The 15,579-nt window shown below is 53.3% G+C and overlaps 2 protein-coding genes across 6 annotated transcripts; one reads left to right on the top strand and one right to left on the bottom strand.

The window, feature by feature from the left end:
• Nucleotides 1-1,249: 1,249 nt before the first annotated feature.
• On the top strand, nt 1,250-4,124 carry PRR29 (proline rich 29; the record flags this gene model as incomplete). 3 transcript variants are annotated; one of them, XM_079132350.1, is made up of 6 exons in its annotated part: nt 1,281-1,346; nt 1,563-1,638; nt 1,823-1,935; nt 2,802-3,022; nt 3,162-3,232; nt 3,419-4,124. In XM_079132350.1, the coding sequence occupies 6 exons, from the start codon at nt 1,281-1,283 to the stop codon at nt 3,445-3,447; spliced, it is 576 nt and encodes a 191-aa protein (XP_078988476.1). In that variant the 3' UTR covers nt 3,448-4,124. The 3 variants fall into 3 exon arrangements, with proteins under 3 accessions (XP_078988475.1, XP_078988476.1, XP_078988474.1); XM_079132349.1 differs by having other exon boundaries at nt 1,250-1,340; nt 3,162-4,124; XM_079132348.1 differs by having other exon boundaries at nt 3,162-4,124.
• Nucleotides 4,125-4,267: 143 nt separating this feature from the next.
• On the bottom strand, nt 4,268-12,861 carry ICAM2 (intercellular adhesion molecule 2). Of its 3 annotated transcripts, none has more exons than XM_079132346.1 (5): nt 12,740-12,861; nt 8,307-8,410; nt 6,676-6,942; nt 5,257-5,577; nt 4,268-4,604 (listed from the first exon to the last, which is right to left on the bottom strand). In XM_079132346.1, exons 2-5 carry the CDS (start codon nt 8,365-8,367, stop codon nt 4,417-4,419), a joined length of 837 nt encoding a protein of 278 aa, XP_078988472.1. In that variant the 5' UTR covers nt 8,368-8,410; nt 12,740-12,861; the 3' UTR covers nt 4,268-4,416. The 3 variants fall into 3 exon arrangements, with proteins under 3 accessions (XP_078988472.1, XP_078988473.1, XP_078988471.1); XM_079132347.1 differs by having other exon boundaries at nt 12,752-12,833; XM_079132345.1 differs by lacking the exon at nt 12,740-12,861 and having other exon boundaries at nt 4,515-4,686; nt 8,307-8,517.
• Between the last annotated feature and the right edge of the window lie 2,718 nt (nt 12,862-15,579).

Below are 15,579 nucleotides of genomic sequence, written 5' to 3'. Positions count from 1 at the left end.
TCCCCTGGTGATAGAATCTCTCTTTCATTATCTCTTCTGTATGTCACCTAGCAGGGACTTTGCATGGTCTTATAGTTCTGCTTTCTTTTCAAGGGTCTATTTTACTTCCCCACAGTACTGGAACCAAGGAGGGTACCAGGATGCCATCTCCAGTTTTAAGGTTTGTGGGTGGGCACAGAGATCGACTTTGTCTTTCTTCCTGGAGTGAGGGTAGAGATGGAGCAAGTGACCACGACTTGTTGATGGCTGCTGCAGTGGTAAGACCAACGGGGACAGATAATGCGTTGCCCACCAGCCCCCTCCCTTGGAGACAGGACTAAGAAACAAAGGGGGAAGGTGGAAATGGCCTTTCTGGTTCTTGAGTCCAGGGCTGCCAGGAAGGGGAGCAGAAGAGAAGGGGAGGGTGGGGGAAGGGCATCTCATAGGGTGCTAATCCCAGCTTCCTGTCCGGATTTTCCTTGACTGCTGCTCAGGGCCTATCTTAGGATGGTCACAGCTGCCGAAATAGATCTCCCGCCTCACCTGTTCTGAAGCCATGAAGACCTTGCTAACTTCCTGTCAGAACAATGTAAGCTTTGGTAACTTTTCCAGTACATGGACATGACTGGGGACACTGGTGCTGAACTGCCCCCTTTATCCACCTCTGAGGGATAGCAACTCACACTGGCCAGAAATCAGGGAGAAAACAAAGGCGAGATAAGCAGTTGGCCACCAGTTTTTCGCCCCAGCCCCAGCCTCTTCTGTGATTTCGAGCAGGGTTTCCTCCTGGTCTTCTCCAGAAACCACTCTGTCTCCAGGAGGCCCCTCTCCTGATTGACAGGGTGGCAGGGGGCGGATCCTGGGCTGTGTCACTCAGCAGACCCTCATCCGCAAGCCTGCTTCTATAACAGTCTCTATTCCTGCTGAACTCCTCAGCTGAGCTGGGGCTCTGGGACCAGCAAACCAAGCCTGCCCAGCTACTCATTCATTCATTCAACAAACAGGGCGCCCAGGTCTAGCACTGGGGGCAGGCAAGGCCCCGAGATAAAGGAAGGTGTAAGACACGAAGTCCTGGGTGCCCTGGCCTAGCGGGGTTAGGGCTGAACCGCTAAAGAGAGAGACGGGCCTCCTGGTGGCCAGACAGACTCTGGTAGGACTCCACATCCGGGAGGCGCAGAGGAGGGCAAGGGGCAAGTCTCCCAGGACACCAGGAGCCTGGGCGGGCCCGCGAGTGAGTGGCAGGCATCCTCTCTTGGCGTCTCTGGCGTTGCCAAAGTAACCCTGGCCTACGGACTCTGGCCATGGCTTCGGGACCCGGCGGGAGCTGGGGTAGCGCTGTATCACAGAGCGCAGTCCCCACGGTGAGGGTTGAGTCGGGAGCGGAGCCTGCCTTTACCCGGGACGGTGGAGCTGGGGAGCAGGGGCTGGATTCTGCAGGGGCTGTGAGGTGGGGTGAGGAGAGAGACCCCAAACGAGGGAAAGACTGGACAGGGAGGGGGAGGCAACACGGGAGGAAGGTGTTGGGGCTCCTGCCCCATCCCTTCTCCACCTGGCCGGGCTGAGTCTCCCGCCAACGCCCCCAGCCCTGGGCGACCATCCTGCAACCCCTCCCGTGGGCCGTCCCACCCCCGCCCCCGCAGCCCGGCCGCGTGAAGGAAGGTGAGACTCCGGGGTCGCCCTGCCATGCCCGCCTCTGCTTTGCACGTCCCTTTTCTCGGGGTTCGCGCTGCACAACCTCTGCTTCCGCTGGGGGCTGGGCTTCGGAATGAAGGCCCTGGGGTCGGGGTTGGGGCGGGGAGGCGGCAAGGGGCCGGCTTGGGCCGGCTGAACTCCTGGCCCCTAGACCTGCTGGAGCTGATGCTGCTGCAGAACGCGCAGATGCACCAGCTGCTGCTGAGCCGCCTGGCCGCGGGGGCGGGGGCGCTGAGCCCCGCGCGCGACTGGCCCAGCCCGCAGGTGCGTGGGGGTGGGGGCACCGGGTCGCCCACTGCTGGCCCTGGGTGATCCAACCGGGGTTTCTGCTGGAGAAAAAGGCCTGGGCAAAGAGGCAAGGGGAGCCAGCGCACACTCGAGTCCCTTTGGCATGCATTTAGGTGCCAGACCGGGTGTCAGCCTCCATGCCCCGAGGGTCCCCAAACCAAGACCACACAGAGCTAGTTTTAAAGGAAATTTCCCGGCAGCGCAAGCCCCGCCCCCTTACAGAGGCACCTGGACTCTGTTGCCTAGACTCAACTGGTATTTGTTGAACAAGTGAAGGAATAAACCCAGGGCTGTGGGTTGGTGTGGCTGGCGTGTGAAATGGACTTGGCATGCGTCACACCTGGTGAAGGATAGGGGAAAGACCCTCCCTCTTTGGAAGAGGTGCAGGAGGTCCTAGAACCAGCTTTTGAGAGCCCAGTAGGATTTTGACCTTGGTGGAAAGGGCGAGGGGTAAATCCACCCTCCAGGGATGGGCAGGTGGACCCTCAGGATAAATCCCCAACTCATTGAGGGGCACGAGGCTGTTCGAGAACTGGGGGTGAGGTCCAGGGCAGCTCAGTGGACTCCAGACCCCAGCTCTGGAGTCACCTGGATTCTTCCAGCCCCTGCTCTGCCAGATATTAGCTGGGGGACCTTAGAAAAGAAGTCCAACCTCTTGGAGCCTCAGTATTCTTACCTGCAAAATAAGGAATAAATGTCTCCAAAGTGCCTTGTTTGATATGCTAAATGATCAGTAGCCATGATGAAAGCGCAGCTCAGGAGAAAATAGAGGAACAGAGGAGTGGGGGTAGGGGAGTCTGATCCTGTGTCACCATCTCCCCTCCCCCTTTGCACAATCCCAGGTCTACCTACAGGATCAACAGGAAGAACTGCAGGAGGAGCTGGACACCCAGGAGGAAGGGCCTCTGGTGTTCCACCACCACTACCTGCCCTGTCCAGTGCCCTCCCTGGGCCCCCTACCACTCTGGCCAGCCCCTTTCCTTCCCCCTCCCCCACACCAGCCCCTCTTGCAGGATGCACCCAGGATTCAGCACTGGCCTCCTCCCTCCCAGAAAAGGGGGATGTAAGTGATGCCGGGGTCTGGGCTCTGCCAGTTTCCTGCTCTGGGGCCAGGCTGGTAGAGCAGGCCAGGGGATTGTGCAGGAAGCACTGGCGGCCACGCCTGGGCCTCTGAAGGGTCTTCTTTTCTCTCCCCATCTCAGGAGAACTGTGCCCCCACCCCCACCCCCCAGTGCCACAGGGACTGTGGGTGCAGATGTACCTCCTGCTTCAGGTAGGGGGCTGGGTAGGTGTGCAGTGGGCCCAAGCCCAGGAGTGGATTGGGAGGCCAGGAGGGCCATGTGCCCTGTGTGGGGGCATCTGCTCTCACTGACGTGGGTACTGGGCTGCCCCCTTCTGTATTCCTCCTTGGGGTCCACTGGGGCAGGAGGGAGGCCAAGATGGGGTGCTATCTCCCTAGACTACTACGATGTTGAGAGTATGCCATGAGGATGGATGCCTGTGGGGACCACGCCTGCTTCAGCGCAAGACAGAAAACAGTCTGGAAGTTTCCGCCTGCCCCTCTGCTGTCTGTCGACTCTGCACCCTTGCTGACAGCCTTTCTTACTGGCTCGACCTCAGCCAGGCCCTCTCCTCTCTGGTGGATCAGCTCCTCTCCACTGTGGTTTTTAACGGGCCTGTAAGCGTTCCTTCTTGCTCCTTCCAGGGCTTGAAGGCCACGAAACCCAGCTCTGCCTCACTATCTCCTCCCTGGACTAGAGGCGAATGCAGTGCCAGAGCCCCAGGCCCACCTTTGTCCCTCATTCCTCCTTCTGGGATGACAAAGATGGTGGGGCTGCCTTTTGGCCTAATAATGGGGCAGGAGAGAAGACCAATGCTCCTGTTTTCCCAGATCTTGAAGACCCCCTTGGGGGAGAGAAGGGCCCAGAGTGGTGGAGGAGAGGCTAGCTGGGTAGGACGTGGAGCTGAGCCAGTTCCCTTGGGCCCCCTCCTCATACAGTAGGAAAGAGAGTCAGCGTTGAGTCCTGCTCCCACTAGGAACAGCCCGAGGTCCCCTAGGGCCAGGTGAGAGCAGTGACCTCCTCTTCCAGTAGGAATTCACGACTGGGGGCCAGATAAGGGTGGTGTTGGATAATGGCCGGTCAGCCAGAGGTGCCCTGAGCCTGGGCTAGCAGAGGCCTGGAAGACCCTATGAAGGAGAAGACAGGAAGGAGGCTGAGGGACCTGTGGGGCCAGAAGTCCATGCCTGGTGCCTTCTCCTTCTCAACTGTTGACTGTTATCCCAGGAGCAGACATGGAGGACACAGGGTTAAGTCCAGGCGTTTGTATTCAGGCTAGAAAAGAAATGTCCCCAGGGTCCTGGGCTGTTGTCATAGTCCTTCAACCAGGGCTGGATGGAGCACAACCCTGAGGAGTCACGTTGAGTTCCAGCAGCCACCATGGCCATGGCCACACAGCTCACGCAGGCTGTGCCCGGAAGACCTGGGGTAGCCTCTTCCAGGCAGCACGCACCCCATAGGTGCCTGTCCGCCTCTGGCGCCAGTGCTGGCCGAAGATAAAGCAGAGCAGGACGGACGTCACGAACAAGAACAGCAGTACTGACACGACTGGGAAAATGATGATCGTCTGGTTGTTCAGTGTGGGTTCTGGGGAAGGAGGAGGCGGTGGTCTTAGAAGTCCACAGGTGCCACCCATCATGCCCACCCAGTCATTCACCCAGCAGTCACCCTGGTTGCCAAAAAAAAGGTCACATGGTGTCTGCCTCCAGAGTGGGATCTAGGATAAAGGTGACCCAGGCCTCAGGCACCAGTGCGACTGTGAGGGCAGATGTCCCCCCTGCTAGCAGCTCCTGAGACCAGCAAATAGCTGAGCACCATGGCCTGGAGCTGGGCTGGTCCAGAGTAAGCCTCCCCATGCAGAGGCCAGTGCGTTCTGTGCAAACAGGCTTCCTGTTGGCAGAGAATGCTTTGGCCACTGAGAGTCATGGAACAGCTGTGCTTCAGGGACCTTATGGGTTAGGCAGACCAGCCTGCCCATTGCAGAAAGCAGCCAAGGGCAGAGAGAGCACGTTGCCTTGGTCAAAGCCACACAGCTCATGAACAGCCAAGCACCGAGTTGAGCTCTCCTGACCGCTGGAACACACAGGGTTCTGGCTGGGGACTTGAGAGAATCAGGAAACGGGGGAAAATAAAGGGGAGCTCTCAGGATTACATATGCACCCCAACCTGCCCGAGAGTGGGGCTCAAGGCTGAGAGGGAATGCTGTCTCCCTTCACCTCTGCCCTTGGGGTCTCCTCACCATAGACCTCGAGGACCTGGTTTTCCGAGATGCTGCGAAAGACACTCCCACCACGAGCCCGCAGGTCCAGCTCAGCCTGACAGGAGAAGTTCAGGAGGCCATCCTCTTTGTTTGCTGTGCTGTTGAGGGCGACTCTGGCCTCTTGGGGGGCAGGTGCTCCCCCAGTAAAGGTCTGGCTGTGCAGGGTCTCCTTGCCGCGGAGCAGGGTGAGGGTGAGGCTCTCAATGGGCTCCACAGTGGGCACCCTGCACTCGATAGTGAAAGGTTTGCCCAGGGTCACCCACATCGGCTGCAGCTTCAGTGTGACCTGCTTTGGAAGCTCTGTGGGGATGAAGGAGGAAGGACTGGTCAGCATGGGGGTGTGTCTCCACAGGCCCTACCTGGCCAAGGCCCTACCTGGCCAAGGTCACTTTGGTGTTCCAGGAATTATAGGGGAGGAAGTGGGTTGGGGTCTGGGTTGCTCCAGTGTGATGAGAGGAGGAAAGAAAAATTAAGGCTGAAGGAGGTGGGTGGTAGATCTGTGGATGTGATTAGGAGAATAGACAAGATGGAGGTGAGCTTTTCTACAAAGAGAAGGTCCAGAATTTGTACAGCTAGCTGGAAAGATTTAAAAAAAAAAAAGTTTGCATCTGTCTCCTTCTTATCCAGATATTAAAACAAATTTCAAAAATTAAACAGATGGATGGAGAAGCGAAGAACTCATTGGAATTGGGCACTTGAGATATTGAATGGAGCGGTTCCTTAGAGGGTGAGGATGGAGTCAGACCAGCCTCACTGCTCCAGGGTCAGGTTCATGACTGCTGAACAGGGCCTCTGGTGGTGTCTACTCACTCCCACCTCCATTCAGGGTCACCTGTTGGTTTTAGGACATTTCTCTATTCATCTAGATCCTCTGATGCTGGTGACGGGGTGGGGGGACCTCAGTGATACCCCCAGAGCCAAGATGCTGAGTCCTGGCCTACCTGGAAGGATTACATGGCTCCAGGGCAGGTGTCTGTGCATGATAGTCACACATTTGCCATGGGCTCTCAGGGTAAGATAAGGACACCAAGTGGCCCTCAACCTCTTCCTCATGAGGCAAGGGGCCCACAGGAGAGCATGCAGCTCTCCTGATGTTCCTCCACCACTGTCATGGACGCAGGTTGCTCTGGTGCTGAGCTGGGGGGAGCTGAGGAACACCCCATTGAGAAATTACTTCGGGATGTTCCTAAGCCTAGGTCAGCTGTCCTCCTTAGAGCAAGCCTCAGAACCGGGTGGCCTGCTGCAGGAATACCAGTTGGGCTCAAGGAATCCCACCAAGTGTGTGGGCCTTGTTCTTCCCTGATCTTTGTCACCCCAGGGACCCAGGGAGGTGGAGGCGGTGATAGAAGGCCCAGGAGCAGCACCTGGGGAGAGGAGGGCCCGCACACAGCCACTCACGGTACACGCTGATGTTGAGACTCTTTGTCTGCTGCTTCCCGGCACAGTTGAAGTAACAAATGAGGACCATGTCCTGGGAGACGTTAGAGATCAAGTAGGACTTCCACTGAGGCTGATCCTCCAGCAGAGTCTTCTCCAGGTTGGTCTCCAGGCCACCTGATTCAGGCTGAGCACAGTTGGTGCTGCAGTTGACCATCCCAGACCCTCTGCTCTCCACCACCAGCCTCTCTGGCCATGTGTATACCTCGAAGGCCACCTCACCAGACTCTGGAAGAGAGAGGCATTGTGCAGTGAATGTCCCTGCTGCCCTGCCAGCAGAGCACCTACCACTGGTACTCAGGACTGAGGACCAGGAGTCCAAGAATAAGGGCCTGGATGGTCCCTCTGCTCTTCTCCCACTGTCCTCAGGCCTATGGCTTCTTGACGCGATCCCAGAGGTCCCCCAGCCTCTCCCTGCCTCTGGGTGCTCCTTCCTCCAACCCCTCCTTGCCCCTCAGCTGCACATTAGCCTTCCTCAAGATCCTCTTCCGTCTCCTTCAAGAGCCAGCTGAGAGCCCCTCCTCCCTGATGACCTGAGGATGGAGGTGGGCTCTGAGCTGTGCTCTGAGCCGAGACCTGTGTCGAGCCCTTCCCTCCCTCTTTTCCTTTCTTCCATAAACTCTTTTCAAACACCTGCTATGTGCCAGGCATGGTGCTAGGCTCAGGGGACATAGCAGAGACCAAAGCAGCAAAGCAGACCAAGCACTGCCCTGGCAGAGCACATGTCGGAGAGAGAGAGAGAGAGAGAGAGACAGAGAGAGAGAGAGAGAGAGAGAGAGAGAGAACAAACAGACAAGGACTCAGCAGGGCACCCAGCCTGCCAGGTGGTGGTGGTGCCAGGAAAAGGAGTCGGGGGGGGGGGGGGGGGGGGGGGGGTACCATTTTAAACCCCGCGGTGAGCGGAGTCCTCACTAAGACGGTGACATTTGGATTCTGACCAGCTGGGCCAGCCTGTGTCCCCTGCTCCCGTCTCAACCTGCAGTTAGTGGCATGCGATGAAATGGCAAAGAGAGGGGCTTTGGAGGTGGACTGCACTGGGGGTGAATCCGGAGTTGGCCCGTGCTGGCTGGGGCTTCCCCTCCCTGAGCCTCGGTCTCTTCCTCCACCAAGTAGGCTAGTGACCCCAGCCCGAGAGTGCTTGAAAGCACTTGGTCGACCATCCAGGACACGGGGTGCTCAGCACATGGTGCCACCTCCCTTCCTGGTCCCCTCCGCCCACGGGAAAGGGTTTCATTTTCACTTTGACCACGCCAGAGGTGATGTCCTCTGCTGCCCCCTACCGTGCCCTAGGCCCCCCAGCATCCATTTGCCTCCTGAGCCCCCGACCCGCCACCACCATGACCTGCCCTACCACACGCCCCAAAGCTGTGGGTCCATTCCACCTGGTGTCCGAAAGGCCAGGACTCCAGCCACTGCCCAGGGCCATAGGGACCCAAAGTCAAGCTGGCACAGAAACCTGTGCCCATGGTGGAGTGAACCCCACGTTCAAAGACTCAAAAAGTGCAGGGCCAGGACCCTCCTCTCCCCTGCCTGCATCCCGGGAGCAGGGCAACACCCCACCCGGGCAGCCACGTGTGGAGAACCCGGCTCACCGGAGCAGCAGAGCAGGGCGAGAAGGGCCGCGTGTAGGCCCCAGCGACTGAGAGACGACATCTCCAGCAGAGTCCACGGGGTCCCAGGGAACAGCCGAGGGTGCCTAAAGGGAGACAGACTGTTCAGGTCAGGGAGCAGTGAATGGAGCCACAGCTCCAAACCCCTAGCCTTCTGTGAGCTGATGACCACATTTCCTCTCATTATCCGAGCCGGAAGCCAAGTGTGCAGGCCAACTCCCGGGCAGCCAGGACTCCAGGCCTCCAGTCCTCCAAGGGTCAAGGCAGAGGAAGCTGGGACACAGCCGATAAGCAGGGGTGGAACCTCGTCTTCCGATGCCCCGTGCAAAGGTGGGGTGAGTGAAGGGAGCATGTGTGTGTGTGCGCGCACGCGCGCGCGTGTCCTAGCAGAATCCTTGTGTACTGTGTGCACGCATGCCAAATGAGGCCTACAAGGCACAGATCTGGGAAACCCCAAATCCCACAGGGCACTTTGTTGAAGTGACCTCTGGGAAGAAAATGTTCAATCGGGATACCCAGTCACCACAGCAAAGGCCAGAGAGACCTGGGCTTTTAAGGAAACTCAGGCAGGAATTTGGGGTTCTCCTGTGAATACCCAGCACATGTCTGCATAAACCAGAACCTCCCGCTCAGCTTCCACCCTAAACCTGCCCCAAACTCAGCTAATTAAGGGTCCATATGAGGCCCAGAACCGCAGGAATCACAGCCCACAACAGTCCCCAGAGGCCCAGGCCCAGCAGAGAAGGGATCTGTCTGGCCTCAGCCTGACCCCAAACCCCAGCCTCAGTGTCTGGGCCCAGCCTGCTGGTGTTCCCCTCCTCCTTCCAAGCAGGGCCTTGGTCCGAGCGGCTGGGGTTGAGGGATTGCAGTCCATCTCTAGGGACGCTTCCTGCTCACTCAGGAGTCCAGAAGTAGGACGCAGGTGAGGGCTGGACTCTGACGGATCAGGACCTTCCCTGGCGGATCTTGCTCTCCACATATCCTGCCTTTGCTCTCCCAGTTCTGTCCCAGATCCCCTGATTTTTCAGGGAATTCAGCTGGGGCCTTTAGAAATGCAGGCCCCAGAGTTGTAGGGAGTCAGGCCCAGCTCCGTTCCTGGGCTGAAGGGCACTGGATCATCCGCCCTTCCCTCACCACTGAGACCAAAGGCAGTTACTGCTCTGCAATCATTGGGTGTTGTCCTTCTCAGCCTGGATCCAGGGAAGTCTCTGGAAAAGGATCCTGGGCTTCGGAATGAGGCAGGGAGGAAGGGGCAGAAGTCGAGGCCGGAATCCCAGCCAGTTCCACTTGGGGTTGGCAGAGTCCTGAGAGCAAGGAGATCTCCTCCTACCCACAGGCAGTCTGAGGAGGTGGCCCCAGGGGCGTGGTCAGCAGGGTGGGGCTGGAGGTGCTGTTTGGTGGAGACTGTGGCCTCCATTGTACCATCACCCTCATTATACAGTGGCGACATTCCGCATTATAGTTACGGCTGTACCCGCGATAGGTTGGTCACTGTCAGAAGCACCCCACAAATATTAATTCATTAATCCCCTAACTTTGGAAGATAGAGCACTGTTACTGTCCTTGCCTTACAGATAGGGAAACTGAGGCACAGACAATGAAGGGACTTGTCCAGGGTTGCACACGCAGGAAAGAGTGAAGTTCCTGTGAGTGAGCGCCAGCTGCGGTGGCTGATGAGCCAGAGCCAGAGCAGGAGGATGGTCAGGGGCTGCGTTCTCAGAGACCCTCAGGAAGGAAACCAAAGACAGGAGGCCAGAGGAAATTTCTGGGCAAGTCTCTGGTACAATATATTTATAATAAACAAAAAGAAGAAGGAGGAGGCGGCACCAGTAAACATTGCTAGGAACCAGAGTGGGAACATAGCACCAGATTGAAAAGAAAATGATACAAATTCACATGAACAGAAAGTAGAGGGGTGGATGCCCGAGGCTGGAGAGAAGGGAAATCAGAGTTGTTTAATGGGTCATTTTAGTTTTGTAAGATGGTTCTGAAGATTGGTTGCAAAATAACGTGAACATACGTAACACTACCGACTTGTACATTTTAAAATGGATAAATGGTACATTTTATGTGGACTTTACCACAATTAAAAATAAAAAAGACTTATAAATCCTGCATGCCATGAAAAATGAAACCAAGTAGACCAAATCTCAGAAAAATATATATATAACTTGCCAGATGTAATTTAGGTAGAAATAAAAAGTCTGAATGGTTCTGTAACTCTTAAAGATATTCATTCAGTGATGTTAAATCTTCCCCCAAAGAAACTGCCAGAAGTTGGGCACAGTGGCACAGACCCATAATCCCAGCTGTTTGGGAGGCTGAGGCAGGAGGATGGGAAGTTTGAGCCAAACTGAACAACTTAGGGAGATCCTGTCTCAAAATAAAAATCATTTTACCATCTTTTTTTTTTTTTTTTTTTTTTAAATCTCACTGAGTTGCTTAGGGCCTTGCTACGTTGCTGAGGCTGGCTTTGAACCTGTGATCCTCTTGCCTCAGCCTCTCGAGCTGCTGGGATGACAGGTATGTGCCACACACCTAGCTCATATGACCATCTTAACAGATCCAAAACCAAAAAACAACACACACACAAAAACACAGACACACAAACACACTGATGACATCCAACATCACTTCTTGGTAAAAGCTCTTAGAAAATTAAAGGAAAACTTACAAAAAACTTACATATTGTTTTTAATGAGTAAATAAAAGAATTCCCTTCGAAATCATGATCTCTATTTAATATGGCACCAAAGGTCCTAAGAACAAATCATTTAATTAATTTGTTAGTTAAAGGTCTAAGAATTAGAAAAAGAGTAAAACCATCAGTGTTTGCCTATTATGACCACCTAGGTGAAAAAATCCAAAGGAATCATCAGACAAATGATTTCATCAAGGTATAAGATTTTAGCTAGCTATATGATCAATATCCAAAAATACATTGCTTTTATGTTTATCTGTAACATATAAAAATGTAATTTAAAAAACATGTCATTTATAATAGCTAAAAAAAGGAATAAGAATAAATCTAACATCCAAGACCCATAAGACTTGTAGTAAGAAAATTGTAAAACTATTGAAGGAGATTAAAGACAATAAAGGAAGAGATAATCCATGTTTATAGATAGGAGATTCAATAGTATAAAGATGTTGATTCACCCCCAACTGATCAACAGATTCAGTGCAGTTCCAGTTAATCCCAATAGACTTGCTCATGGAAATTGAAAGCATATCATTAAATTTATGTGAAAGAACAAAAAATACTAACAGAGGACTAAAGTCCAGAATACATAAAGAACTAAAAAAAACTGGGCATGGTGTTACATGCCTATAATCCCAGAGATTTGGATGCCTATAATCCCACAGAGGCAGAGGTGGGAGGATTGCAAGTTCAAGGCCAGCCTCTGCAACTGAGCGAGGCCCTAAGCAACTTACTGAGGACCTGTCTCAAAATAAAAAATAAAAAAGAGTTGGGGATGTGGCTCAGTGGTTAAGTACCCCTGGATTAAATCCCCAGTACAAAAAAAAAAAAAAAAAAAAAAAAAACCTTCAAAAATCCTACTACCAAAAAACGCAAAACACAAACAAAAATACTCCAAATAACCTAATCAATAAATGTGAAAATGAAAATGAACTAAACAGACACTTCTCAAAATAAATACAAATGGCCAACAAATACATGGAAATTGTTCAACATCTTTAGCAATTAGGGAGATGCAAATTAAAAGTACATTTACATTTCCTCTCACTCCAGTTAGAATGGCAGCCATCAAGAATACAAATAGAGTCCCCCAGTGATGCACATCTGTCATCCCAGCAGCTTGGGAGGCTGAGGCAGGAGGATCACGAATTCAAAGCCAGCCTCAGCAACTCAGTGAGACCCTGTCTCTAAATAAAATATAAAATAGGGCTGGGGGTGTGGCTCAGTGGTCGAGTACCCCTGAGTTCAATCCCCAGCAACACACACACAAGGAAGAAATATATGCTGGAAGGATGCGGGGTCGCAGGAACACTTTTACCCTCTGCACTGTTGGTGGGATTGCAAATTAGTGGAAATCAGTGAGGCTGGCCTCTCCCACAGCCAGGCAGGGTTTCCCTGGAGGAGACTCATCACAAACCCACAATGTCTGCTGGGAGGAAGGGGACTGTCCCTTCCCTGCACATCAATCAGTTCTGATTCCAAGGGACCGGTGAGTTGCAAGGCAGTCCTGCATTTCTAAATCGGTCACCCAGATGCCAGAGCAGAAGAGGGAGGGGAGGAGGAGGAGGTGGGGCCGCAGAGGCCAGGCCCGCCAGGGGCTTTGCTGCAGCTCTCCAGCCGAGGGACTCTGGGTTCCCATCCGCTCTGCTTACTACGGAAACTGAGGCCCAGAGAAGGAAGGGACTGGGACTCTGGCCTTGACCTTGTGACTTACCCTGTGACCTACCCGCCTGGGCCAGGAAAGCGCAGCGAGGAGAGTGCACGAGTCGCCGATGGCCACCCCGCAGCAACGACTCAGGTGTTTTCCTCTGCGCCCTCGGGGTCACGTGCTTCCTGGGCCCGGCCCCCGCCCCAAACTAGGCTGAGTTTGGATTCGCTACGGTTTCTTTCTTTTCTTTTTCTTTTTTTTTTTTTTTTTTCCATTGTGGTAAAATATACAAACAAAACTTTTAACCACTTTTGACATTCGGTTCTGCAGCACGCGGTGCACTCATGGCTCTTCAGCCCGCGCCACCGTCCAAAAGCCACCGGCGACCCCTTGGAACCTGCAGCCTCTGGGTTTGCCCACCTGGGAGCCCCCTGGAGCGGTGCCCTGCCACAGCTTCTTTCCTCAGCAGGATCTCAAGGTGCATCCATGTGGTGGCACGCGTCACAATTTCCTTCTCTCTTCAGGACTAAGGATTGCATTGAGTGCGCGCTGGCCTCGACGTTTATCTGCCCACCTGTCCCTGGACACCTGGGTTACTCCCACCTTCTGTGGGCTGTGAATCACGCGCTATGAATATGCTGTGCAGATGCACCTGCTCAAGACGCTGCTTTCAATTATTTTGGACTGAACCCAGATGGACTTGCTGAATCGTGTGGTCCCTCCATGTCTAACTTGTTGGGGGGGGGGGGGCACCATCTTGTTTTCCTCTGGGGAGGAAGGGGACTGTCCCTTTGGACTGGGGTGTCTGCACTCAATGGGGCCTTCCCAGGGTGAGGCAGTTCCACAAGGAGCCACCTCTGTCCCCTGCATTCCTCTGGCTATTGTCACCAAGCAGTTATCACATGTGACCCTGGCGGTGTCCTGCCACTCCACAAAAACCTTCTATTAATGACTGACAGTGGTCACCTTTTCAGATTTCTTTCTAACTGCCCCCTTGCCTGGCCGTTTTTGAAAAAAAAAAAAAATTTTTTTTTAGTAGGAGATGGACACAATGACTTCATTTTATTTATTTTTTTAGCTGGTGCTGAGGATTGAACCAGCACTTCACATGTGCTAGGCAAACGCTCTACCACTGAGCTCCAACCCCTGTCCTTGCCTAGTAGTTTTTAAAAAATTATTCTAGCTGAATGATTTTGGACAAATAAGCAGAAAGTATGAAAGTTGGGTGCTGAGTGGCCAGCTTGGCGAACCCACTAGCAGAGGCCCTTGCTTCCTCAGATCAGCCTCACAGCACAGCACAGCCCAGTTCAACCTCCAGCTCAGCCAAGTAGCAAATCAGTTCATGACAGGGACCAAGGAAGGGTCAAAGCCTTGAATGCTGAGGTCCTGCTGGCTCTGGAGCAATTTGTCTTGGTGCTTTTGGGCTCAGTTTCTTCACTACAATTTGTGTGTGTGTGTGTGTGTGTGTGTGTGTGTGTGTGTGTGTGTGTGTGTGTGTGAGAGAGAGAGAGAGAGAGAGAGAGAGAGAGAGAGAGAGAGAGAGAGAGAGAAAGACCCATCTTTTGTCATACTCTGGCAAAAAAAAAAAAATTCAAATGCAGAATGATGCAGGTGTGAAGGAGCATCTAGCCCCAGGGTTTTGAGGGACCCATGCAACTGTTTGGTGGCATCTGTTGCAGACACAAATTAAGGTAGATCCTGCATCAGTCAGCTTCATGGTTCTATAAAGAAAGACCGGAAGTAATCAAATTGATAAAGAGAAAAGATTTACTTACTTCAGTGTCAGAGGATCAAAGTGGACAGCAAAGGCAGGCGCCTGTGTTGGCAGGAGTGGCCCTCTTGAGCAGAGACTGGGGGTGTAGTCATGGTACAGTGCTTGCCTAGCATGCACAGGGCCCTGGGTTCTGTCCCCAGCATGAAAAAGCAAAAACAAAACAAAACAGAACAAGAAAAACAAACCTTGAGCTGAGAAACAGAAAGAGAAGAAGCGACCAAGATATCAAGGTCCCGCAATCTCTTTCAAGGGCACTTTCCCAGAGACCTAAGGATCTCCCACCAGGCCCAAGGTCCACAGCTCCTTCTAATAATGCCACCCTGGGGATCAAGGCTTTCCATATGCTATTTGGAGGACATTTGTCCAAACCAGAGCAATGTCCCATTTGTGATCATTTCTCCAGAAGTTGTGTCTGGACTTGTCCTTGTTTGGAGGGAATCCTTCTTTTCTATACTTCGGTCAGATTTTCTGGGATGCTTCTGTCTTCCTACTTGACTCTAGTAATGGTTGACTTGAATTGTCAACTTGATTGGATTAAGAGATGCCAATGAGTGAGCCTTTGGGTGTCAGCAAGGGCGTGTCTAGGAATGGTTGGAATGTGCGATGGTGATGACGCTGAGACCCAGCACCGCCCAATGGGATGGTGGCTTGAATGGAATAAAAGCTGGAAGAACGAGGAAGCAGATGCAGATGCAAGCTGGACTCTTCTTGAATAGGTTCCTGACTGCTGCTTCTATCATCTGAGGATATTGGATTCTTGCTTCTTCACTCTTGCAAAGCGGACTCTGCCAGAGATTCTCCAGTAGTTTCCAGAAGCCTTGGTCTCAGACTAGGGTAGCACTGTTGATCCTCCTTGTTCTGGGGCTTCTGCCTCTTGGACTGCACAGCTGCTGGTTCTTCCAGCTCTCCAGCTGCAGACGGCCATGGACTATCCAGCTTCTGGTCGTGTAAGCCAATCTAATAAATTCCCTCTTTATAACCATACTTCCTGTTGATTCTGTTCCTCTAGAGAACCCTGACTAATACTTCCTACCTTCCTGGTCTCATGATTGGGCCAAGATGGGTAACATGGTACCCTATCTTTGGATCTTCTCTTGGGACTTAAAAAAAGTCATTCCTACCTGGTTGCAGA

Source organism: Sciurus vulgaris (genome assembly GCF_902686455.1).
Source record: "Sciurus vulgaris genome assembly, chromosome: 3".
NCBI lineage: Eukaryota > Metazoa > Chordata > Mammalia > Rodentia > Sciuridae > Sciurus > Sciurus vulgaris.
The sequence above is the reverse complement of the archived record's forward strand: the minus strand, read 5'-3'. Positions and strand labels throughout refer to the sequence as shown.